The 11,201-nt window shown below is 45.3% G+C and overlaps 1 protein-coding gene across 1 annotated transcript in view; it reads left to right on the forward strand.

The window, feature by feature from the left end:
• Positions 1–248: 248 nt before the first annotated feature.
• trpm4a (transient receptor potential cation channel, subfamily M, member 4a) overlaps positions 249–11,201 on the forward strand; it is a 20,461-nt gene continuing 9,508 nt past the window's right edge. Inside the window, exons 1-11 of the mRNA XM_062532197.1 lie at positions 249–380; positions 1,863–1,924; positions 3,901–4,078; positions 4,682–4,862; positions 6,237–6,406; positions 7,255–7,432; positions 7,814–7,878; positions 9,023–9,262; positions 9,671–9,773; positions 10,132–10,250; positions 10,349–10,654. Of these exons, the coding sequence (XP_062388181.1) occupies positions 306–380; positions 1,863–1,924; positions 3,901–4,078; positions 4,682–4,862; positions 6,237–6,406; positions 7,255–7,432; positions 7,814–7,878; positions 9,023–9,262; positions 9,671–9,773; positions 10,132–10,250; positions 10,349–10,654 (1,677 nt within the window). The 5' untranslated portion in view covers positions 249–305. The remainder of the gene's footprint in view (positions 381–1,862; positions 1,925–3,900; positions 4,079–4,681; positions 4,863–6,236; positions 6,407–7,254; positions 7,433–7,813; positions 7,879–9,022; positions 9,263–9,670; positions 9,774–10,131; positions 10,251–10,348; positions 10,655–11,201) is intronic.

Genomic DNA, 11,201 nt, shown 5'->3' on the forward strand with positions numbered 1-11,201 from the left:
GAAAAGTGCAAAAGTCCTTCAGTTAAATGTGGTCGCCCTATTGATAGGCTACTACTCCCACATCTTGTCCACCCACACAGTCGCGCACACTCACCTGTGTCTTGAAGCTACCTGTGCGTAAAGCTTGCACTGGAATGCATACTGCTTCTTGAGTGGGAGGGGTTGAGTTTTGTAGAGCTTCTACGGAAAAATCACACGGCTAGAGTCGTGTCTCCGACTTAACAAGTGAGGGAGATTGTATGCCAAACATTGAAACTAAGCTAATAATTATTTGTCTTTGACAACGGAAAAGAGGGGAGAGAGCAATGAAAGAAGTGGAGAAAGGCAATGATGCAGGAGGAGGATGTAAAGATGGAACGAGAAAATCAGAAAAGGACCAGGTAAGTCAGAAATGTTGGAGCTGTTCCGATGGTGTAGGCTACATGCCCCAAACTAGTCTAAAATAGACAAATGTTTCCGATTAAAGTGATGGCAATTGTTTTATTGACTACATTGCACAATTCCCCATGCAGTCTACGCGCATAAAATTTGCATAACCCACACTGGAATCGTGTCGACAGTAGCTCTATTTTGGAGCACTGTTATTCAAGTTAAGACATGTGTAGCACAATTCCCCCCGAGGTAAATAGTGACATAGAGTATGTATGCATTTTCCCTATACCTTTGCCTCTGTTCGTTTGAATGGGGTTTTAAACCCGTATGTCAAGCTGTAGGCTACACCATGATTAAAATGTTATTTATTAAGATAAAAGGTAGACTTCAAAGAAAGGATAGGCTTCAAAACTGACAAATAGTCTATCGCGTTCCAAGAAACATTTGGTACAATAGCTTTGGAGAAAGAGGATATCCCGTGAAAGAACTCCGGATGATTCGTGTCTGGCCTGACACAATTATGTGTTATGGCAACTTCTCTCACAGAACATAAACGAGCTGGATGTATTCAAAACAAGTATCGTGGCCGCGCGCGGACATTATTGAGACCTCTATATGATGATGAGCCATTTCATGTTATGACAGCATGAGGTAGGCTAACTGAAAATTTGGCCCAGAGAGATTTGACATTTTAAAACATCCAGGCGTTGCCTGTGACTGTGTATCGTTGTGGCCTACAGAGTCAGATCATGTTATTTAACAGAACACTCCCTCAGTGTGTTTCCGTGTGAGCGACTTGAGAGAGAGAGACTTGTCAGCTGACCACTGAGCGTGTGATGATCTGATCGCTTCTGTGTTGATCCTCGACCTTCAATGCATTCCGGTCATTCTTGTCTCTCCTTGCCCCTCGTGGCCATCCTTAGGCGGGGATTTTCCCTAGACGTCTCTAGATTTTTATATTAACTAGACTACTCCAGCCTAATTCTCTGCTGTTCGTCCATGGGCGCCCTGGTCATTGTCAATTCACCCCCTCACTGTCCTGCCATCTTGCCACTGAAACTGTATCCATATAGGCCTATACGCAACTAGTAATAGTTTAGTTTATTTGTTTATTTGACAGGGGCCATGTACAGAAAAATTCCTGCACCAGATTTAGCTATACAGCTAATTTGCATCTGTGGTCCCTGTGGTCCCCATAGGCCTATGCGATTTTTAGTAGCCTATATGCTGTTATCATCTGTCTCTTCAAATGAGCCAATTTGGTGAGAGTTCATCTCATGAAGCTGTCTGTTTGATGTGGTGGTTGATGCGTGGCTGTGATGTGGGGTTGTTGATAACTCTCACCTGGAATCACACCCATAGCTCCGTCGATCTACAGTAGGATCTACTGTTTGTCCAGTCGTGGTGGAAGTCTATAAAGTGTGAGAACTCAATAGACCAAAAAATGTGCATATGCTTGGATGGATCTGATGTATGTGTAACTATTCCAGAGCTGGATTCCCAAGATCATTAAGAAGAGAGTGTGTACAGCATTTGTGGAGGACTCCTTCAGGTACATCCTGTCATTCCTGTTATATCTGACATTTGTCATAGGCCTATGGACTCACATGCACTGAATGTGGATTGGAAAATCCTTTGTCTCTAACTGTCTGCTTTAGACTTAACCTTTTAAAACCCAAAAGGCAAGGTAAACCAGATGACTTCAACAGACATGAGATCCCCACCAGGCCAATTAGGCCATCCTTAAAAATATTCTTGTTTGCCGTAACCCGACCGACCCTGTCAATATAGGGCCGACCCAAACATTTATTTTTTCCCCCCTCTAGTCCGACCGACTTGAATTGCGTTAAGACCGACCGATTTTTTTTTAATTAGGCCTATTACACCCAATACAAATGCAATACAATAATATAATATTTTCTTAAGTATTGTGAATACAAATTGCCTACATACAAACGTAGGCTGCGTTCTTTCTTCCAAATAAAAACCTGTGGCGTCATATGTTTATGTTTGTCATGCGCTACAGGCTATGCTTCCAGTCTCATTCACTGCAGTGGTTCGCGCTTGACTGTAGCCTAATGGCTGCGGCTGTAGCCAAGAAAATGTTCGTGGTTGACGTCAAAACTTATACTATTTCGGGCACTATTATCCACCTGAAAACGCATTAAACACTTGAACATTTAGATGACTTGGCACGAAGTTATGTCCAGATATTTTCCCGGACCCATCCCTTCTCCCCATCCGTGTAACGGTGACCGTGGCTTAAGGTTTTGGTGGAAGAAACTCAAAAAATTGAGGACGTGCCAGCATCAAGTGGTTTCTTTTGGATTGAAACATTTAACTCATTCACTGCCATTGACGTCTATAGACGTCACCTGCCTTGACCCCCATATGAACTTCAGTCACATCCTATTCTTAATCCATAGGGTTTAATATGACATTGGTCCACCTTTTGCAGCTATAAGAGCTTCGACTCTTCTGGGAAGGCTTTCCAAGGTTTAGGAGTGTTTATGGGCATTTTTGACCATTCTTTCAGAAGCGCATTTGTGAGTCACACACTGATGTTGGACGAGGAGACTGGCTCTCAGTCCCCTTTAATTCATCCCAACGGTGTTCTATTGGGTTGAGGTCAGGTGCAGGCCAGTCAAGTTCTTCCACACCAAACTCTGTCATCCATGTCTGTATGGACCTTGCTTGGTGCACGGGTACACAGTCATGCATATACCTTGTGGAAAGCCTTCCTAGAAGAGTTGAAGCTGTTATAGCTGCAAAGACTGGACCAACGTCATATTAAACCCTATGGATTAAGAATAGGATGTGACTGAAGTTCATATGGGGGTCAAGGCCGGTGACCCAATACTTTTGGCAATATAGTGTGTGTCGTGTGTGTGTGTGTAATGTGTGTACATATAACATGCAAATATTTTTTCATTATTACCAACAAAATCGCCGTGACCAAAAATGTACTTTTTTTTTTTACCTTGAATCTTGAAAAAAAAAATATTTGCCTACCTACCGACCCAATTTTTTGGGGGGGGGGCTGTTACTGCAAACAAACATATTTTTAAGGATGGCCTTAGAGCCTTCTGAACATAACCCTTTATCCACTTAATTGCATGGCTTGTTGTTATTTACAGTAGTAATAGTAGCCTATAATGGTTGTTTTTTGCTAGTGTTTGTTATCATTGTATTGTCCTTCCATGATGCTAAAAGACAAGTTTGATTATATTTATTTCAATGGAGCTCCAGTCACATCATTAATCCTAGTCTCAGTGTAGTGCTCAATGGTGTTTTTTGTCCCCAACGCCGGCACCTTCCAGGCAGCACAGCCTAAAAGGCACTACCTTTACCCTATTCCTAACCCTAACCCCCTCAACCCTCATCCTACCCCTAAACTGAGGGGAGTAGTGCCTTGAAAGCAGCGCTGCCAGGAAGGCACCGTCGAGGGCAAATCATACCAAAGACTCAGTGTGTGTGCAGTCTTTATAATCTCTGAGTCTTTCTCTCCCTCTCTTCCTTTTCCCACAGCAATGGGGCTCTTTGTCAGTGTGGAGGGGTCCGCGATATGCACAGTTCCATCGCCACAGGAGATTATTTTGGCGCTGCCATCGTGAGCCAGTGGGACAGCGCCCAGCACTCCTCTGAATACCCCACAGATGCTTTTGGGGAGCTGGAGTTTGCTGGGGCGGGTAGACGACACAGTCATGTGGGTACACCCAGACCTCCAGTGCTTCCTTCTTCTGACCCAGTCTAGACCTCTAGCTCAGTCAGATCACAATCGCGATCACTTCTCTGTTTTACGTCACTCACAGTTGTTACATAGTTGCTGTATTGTATTTCATTCCCCTCAGTTTCTTTGCATTTATGGGTGAGGCAGTGGCTATCTTAGCTAAAGATGCAGATGTCTTAATTTAGGCAACTCACACTTAAAGCTTAGACTAAGAGTTTTGTACCGTTACCTCTCTTACTTTTGCTTTCTGTCCTGTTTTGATGACCTCAAAGCAGGACACTGTTCCTCCAGTCAGCCTATTTTGGATTAATAGGGATCACAAGTATTTGTCATTCTTGTGATCTCTCACTGACTAGACTATATGCAAGGCTCTTATTATGCGTTGTGCTTATATATAAAACTAATTACATCGGGGGCAGCCGGGGACTAACACCATTATTTCTGGTCTCCTCTCAGTAGAACGGCACCAGCTGACATGCAGCGCAATGCCGTCTTTATCTCCACGGATCAAGTGTGTAATGAGGGACATGTTGTGGGGGGTTTATTTACGTCTGCTCTCCCCTCCTGTGCCATTCCCAGTTCCTGCGCCTGTCCTGTGACACGGCCCCTCAGATAGTCTACACGCTGATGACGGCCCACTGGGGGATCCCCGCCCCCAACCTGGTGGTGTCGGTGGTGGGGGGCGAGGGCCGCGAGGCGCTTAAGCCCTGGGTCAGGGAGGTGCTCCGCCAGGGCCTGGTGCGTGCCGCACAGAGCACAGGTAACCTCCCCAGCAGGACTACTTCTCCTCCTCCGCCATCCGCTGGACACTTAACCATAGTACACACTGCCAGTCCACTACCTGGGCAGCACATGTAATCATAGTACACACTGCCAGTCCACTACCTGGGCAGCACATGTAATCATAGTACACACTGCCAGTCCACTGCCTGGGCAGTACACACTGCTTCATGTAATCATAGTACAAACTGCCAGTCCACTGCCTGGGCAGTGCACAATGATTCATGTAACCATAGTACACACTGCCAGTCCACTGCCTGGATAGTACACACTGCTTCATGTAACCATAGTACACACTGCCAGTCCACTGTGGACAGTGCATACACTGCTTCATGTAACCATAGTACACACTGCCAGTCCACTGCCTGGGCAGTACACACTGCTTCATGTAACCATAATACATCACATTTTTTTTTTTATCATATTCACATATGTACATATTTATTGCTGGTCACTAGACTTTAAACTTGCACTGTTGCACTGTTGGACTTATTTGCACTACCAACTTGACACACACATCATACTGGATCACAGTACCAATCCTCAGTACATTCATGCACATCTTTATCTTTAGTATTTAGTATTTTACTGTTCTTTTTAGTCATGTTGATTTGTTTACTTTTTATCATCCTGTTTACATTGTAGTGTATGTTGTGTGTGGTGTCTTAAGCTGCTGGGACCTTGAATTTCCCCTTGGGGATCAATAAAGTATCTATAGATAGATATAGATAGATAGATAGATACTTTATTGATCCCCAAGGTCCCAGCAGCTTAAGACACCACTCTCATGTACAGTAGCCTAACTATAGTACACACTGTTTCTTGAAGTCCTGAGCTGGGAAATCTTCCATCTTGTTGAGTTTGTTTTCAAATTCCTCTGATGCAACAAATCCAGTTCCATCAGATCAGAAAGTATTCCGGTAAACAGGATAAAAGGCGCAGGGTAGGGCAGCTATATTGGAATATTGCCTGTGAGTGACCTTTGGATATATTCCTGGGATCTATCATTCTGTTTTACTGAAAAATACCTCTGATGTAACGAATACAGTTCTGTCAGCTGAAAGTCATTAGGTGAGACTTCAGGAAAGCGTTATGTAGGGCAGATCTACTTGAGTTCTGTCTGTTTGCCAACTTGGACAAGCGTGCCACTCCAGTTCAAACAGTGTTTCTATCACTGGAGGAATCTTGTCTCTGAGCCCCAGGTCCCACAAGTATTCTGTGTAAATAGTTTGGTGTAATCATAGCTCACTGTATTGTACACATCCTCTTTATTCCTCTGCTCTCTGTCTTTCTCTTTCTCTCTCTCTCTCTTTCTGTCTCTCTCTCTCTCTGTTTTTCTCTCTCTATCTCCTAGGCGCGTGGATATTGACGGGCGGCCTGAGGGAAGGTGTAGGTCGCTGTCTTGGCGAGGCAGTGAGGGATCATGGGACGGCAGCCTCCTCGGTATCCCAGAACAAGGTCATTGCAGTAGGCGTGGCGCCCTGGGGCCTGGTACACAACCGTCAGCAGCTTGTAAATCCACAGGTGATACAGATACACCTGTCTACACTTCCTTCATGCATGAGCATGTATACATCAGCTTTCACACGTATGCAAAACACACGTACACTTTCAGTCATATTAAAGGGATAGTTCGGGTTTTAAGACACGAAGTTATATGGGTTCCCCGTCAGCAACGTTGTGCATCAGCACTGACTTACCCCGCAACAGCGTCCTGTGAGCCGAGATCCAGCCGGTTTTTGATGGTGAAGAAAGTAGTCCGGCAAGTTTCTGGGGTCACGAAAGTAAAGTGTTTTTCTTCTCAAAACCATATGCGTTCAAAAGAGTGATATATTTGCACCACAAAAACGTTGTCCAGGAAAAATTCAAACCTCGTTATCACTTACTTATTTTTCGCGATTCCTATCACTGCGCGCTACTGACAGCTGGACAACGTTTTTGTGGTGTAAATATATCACTCTGTTGAACGCATATGGTTTTGAGAAGAAAAACACTTTACTTTCGTGACCCCAGAAACCTGCTGAAGAAAATAGTCCGGCATCAAAAACGATCAAAAACCGGCTGGATCTCGGCTCACTGACGTAAGTCAGTGCTGATGCACAACGTTGCTGACAGGGAACCCATATAACTTCGTGTCTTAAAACCCGAACTATCCCTTTAATAGTGACACACGCTCTCTCAAACACGCAAATGCACACATTGTTCACATACACATACCACATCCGCATGACAGGCTCATGATTCAAATTGGCTTTAATTTCAAGCATATGTACTTGCTACATAACTTTTGGTTGACGTCATATGTTTATGTTCTGTGTCTCTTTTTTCTTCTTCTCCCCTCTCCCTTCCTATTTTTTTCTCTCCTTTCTCAGGGAAGTTTCCCAGCACGCTACTATGTTCAGAATACTACACGTGATTCTCGATGTCTGGATAATAACTACCAGGCCTTCCTCCTGGTGGATGATGGGAGTGTAGGCCGCAGAGGAGGAGAGGAGGGGTTCAGGGCTAACTTGGAGGACTACATATCCCATCAGCGCACTGGCATCTGGGGTGAGAGTCTTGATAGAGGAGAGGTTAGAATGATTATATGAAATAGAGACTCGCTGCAGAGTAAGCTGCCCTCTGTTGGTCATAGTTATTCTTGCACTTTTCTTGTTTGTGATTGATCATGATGCACGTCACCATGGTGGTTCGCAACAAAATGTAGAAATTCAAAATAGAACTTAGTGTAAGGTACTACTTCCAAGAATGAGATCATTTTTAGATTTCAAGTAGGCTATACAAAACAAATCAGCATTCTTGGGTACATTAGTGATGTTTATGAATGATCTTCATAAAGAACAGAGTACACAAATAAACAAAATGAAGTAGTGGGGAAACCTGTACCTCTGTGATGAGAAGCTCATGAGTTTGATGATTTGATATCCACAGGCAGTGGCAGTATTGAGATTCCAGTCTTGTGTATGTTAATATCTGGAGAGGCTTCCATGCTAGAGGTACTTCAACTTTTCATCATTTTTGATAAAACTGCATGGCATTTTGTACCACAGTATTATGATTAATTTCCTTTCATATTTTTGTAATTGTTTAAAATATTTCAATGAAGCAATACATTTTAATTGAAAGAATGGTTTCAATTATCACAGGGCCTTTTACGAAACTAGTCGCTCGGAATCGCTCTCACAGCTAAATGAAGTTCCCTTGATTAGTGCTAGGGTAGGCTATATTACCACACTTACGTTTGTGATGATGAACTTCACTCTGCCTAGCGAGAACAGGTTCTGATGGTCATGGATTTGTTCACAGGTGTACTCACATTTGTATGAAGTGTTTGTGAGGTGCCACATTAGTTGACGTAGGGGCATCGGTGCTCACTCGGCATTGGAGGGTTTATAACACACTATCACCAGAGACGGTTTATAAAGCGAGACGATTCATAAGAGGGTAAATTCTGGTTTCATTGTGACGTAGGGTTCGCAACTGCCACTCCCCTTTAGGAGGCAAACGGGAGGTCCAGTGTCAATGTATTTCTATGGGAGAAATAAACATTATCTCGGATTATGACCATTCCCTTAGCCCTACATTTAGCAATGCAAGTAACAAACCCATATGCTACAAGGCACACGTCTTTCTAACATTCCCACATTGAAATTGTATTTTCCAGCGAGATAAATACGTATAAAAATAACTTTGTTAGCGATCTGTCTCTGTCTCCTAATAGCGCAGGCCGCCTGTGCTCAACGGCACACCAGGCTTCTGCTGCTTCTACACTGTTCTACACCGTTCTACACTGATTATTTCGTCACTGATCACGCCCTTTAGGACGCGGAAGTGGTGCCATTTCATTCCACTGAAAAACTCCTTTATGATTCATCTTAGTAACTATACAATCTTTGCTATCACTCTTTGTTTTGGATGGCCCTTAATGTAGCGGAACCTCCTTGTGAACACACAAACAGAGTGCAAGTGGCTAGGGAGAGGGCAGAGTAACTAGTTTCAGAAAGGCCCACAGTCACAATAAAGTTGCTGGTATGGTTTCAGAGTACATATTCACATTGGGGGGATGTCCAGCTAAATGTATTCTGCTCGGTCATATACTTTGAATGATGTGAACCTCACAGACATCTCTTTGCTGCACAGAGAGTGGACCTGTCTCTGCGTAAGGCCACGCCGTGGCTGGTTCTGAAGGGTTCTGGCCCTGCGGCCGACCTCATCTGTGACCTCCTGGTTGAGCTGTCGGTGATGCCCAAGAGCCCCACGTCGCCGTCTCTAGACGGGGAGCTGCCAGAGGGCCCCAACGTGGAGCAGAGAGAGCGCGTGCGAGAGCGGATACGAAAGGCCTTCCCCGCTGAAACAGACCTGGAGAAACTAGTGGACCGGGTGAGCAATAGAATAGAATAGAATAGAATATATACTTTTTTGATCCCGTGAGGCAAATTCGTTTCTCTGCATTTAACCCAATTTAACCGAATTAGTGAACACACGCAGCACACACACAGTGAGGTGAATCACACACTAACCCAGAGCAGTGAGCTGCCTGCCCAACCAGCGGCGCTCGGGGAGCAGTGATGGGTTAGGTGCCTTGCTCAAGGGTTAACACCACGGCTGCCCATAACACACCTGCCCTGTGACTGTGTACTGTATGCAGCATCGGCTGGCTGCTTGTGTCCCTTGTACATGCCTGACTACGTTTTTATGGACTCTCAGAACCATTTTGTCTCTTCACCAAAGTCCTCTTCTTCTTCTCCTCTCTCTCTCGCTCTCTTTCTCTCTCCCCCCTCTCTCTAGGCACTCAGCATTTTCCAGAACAAGGACCTGATTACTGTGTTCAACGGGGGACATGAGGGAGCAGACGACTTTGACACAGTCTTGCTGAAGGCCTTAGTCCGAGGTACCGGTTTCACCCTGCAACCCAGCCACTGAGAATCAGTGTGACAACATGGGGAGAAATTGGGAAGACAATAAAGGAGTGCTCTGTGAAGTTAATCAGAGGAGCAGAGGAAGTAATGATGAGAGAGAGAGACAGGAAATTAGGATTAAGATTGGAGACAGAAGGTGACATAGTGGTGATGAGAATAAAAAATACTTACTCATTATCATTTAAAGCTCAGCGACTGAAAGTCTTAGAAGAGAAAATGGAAATAACACATCAGGAAGCAAGCAACAATTACTAATCCACTTGCTTTATCATCAGGGATTCACACCCCACAAATAATCTGCCCAAATGTGTTTGTGACGTTGGTATTCAGCCAGCAAACGTATGTCCAGTGACGCCAGTGAGAACATCGAGGAGCTGAAGCTGGCCGTGGCCTGGAACAGGGTGGACATCGCCAAGAGCGAGCTCTTCAACGGCGACATCCAGTGGCGGGTGAGTGTATAACCACCAGGTCCTTTCCTCACAGCCATTGTATCCAGCTCCTAGTCAATTGCTCCTGCTGATCTCTTATCCTGCCTCCACCCCTTCAGTATGAAGACCTGGAGGACTCCATGACGGACGCCCTGGTCAACAACAAGCCCCAGTTTGTGCGTCTCTTCACGGAGAACGGCCTGAACATCCTGGACTACCTGACCAACCGGCGCCTGGAGAGCCTGTACCAGTCGCTGTCAGACAGCTCGCTGGCCTACAACCTGCTGCAGCGCAAGCTCACTGAGCGGCAGGGGGTGTCCGTCCACCTGGGCCCCGCGTCCACCCCTGATGCCAGCACCCCCCTCAAGAGCTCCATCAACCCCCTCAGTGACCCCTGCGCCGCCCGGGAGCTCAGCCTCTACGAGGTGAGAGGTCAGAGGTCATCAGGCACACCTCACAGAGACCGAGATGAGAGGTCATCAGGCACACCTCACAGAGACCGAGATGGTCGGACAGCACTTGCCCCTCATGCATTAATGCAGGGCCACTTAAAAGCAATGGTAATCTGTATGTTTGCATATAAGAGAGTTATTTTTCATGTCTAACGTGACTTGAGACCTAGCTGGAGTGATCAGAGCAGCAGTGGGTATGAGATATGCAGGAGCAGGGGCAGGGCTGCCCAGACTGCCATTAAGGGGCGTCCATACCTGCTGTGTGTCTAGGTATGATTATGAGTTTGTGTTGAGTTATGATGATTGATGTGACCTTTGTTTCTGAGTGGCTACAGCAGAGGCACAACTGAAATGTTCAGTTTGTGGTGTGTAAAGAATAGTTTAAGAGGAGTGGTCTATTTTTTTTAAATGTGTGCACTGCTCTCTCGTCCGGTGGAGCCAGTTTCATTGATTATAGGGGAAGCTAGTTACACCATACACTCCGTGTGTTTTTGTGTGCGGAATGTAATGTGTCTAGCTG

The sequence above is a fragment of the Sardina pilchardus genome, chromosome 3, assembly GCF_963854185.1.
Source record: "Sardina pilchardus chromosome 3, fSarPil1.1, whole genome shotgun sequence".
Taxonomy (NCBI): domain Eukaryota; kingdom Metazoa; phylum Chordata; class Actinopteri; order Clupeiformes; family Clupeidae; genus Sardina; species Sardina pilchardus.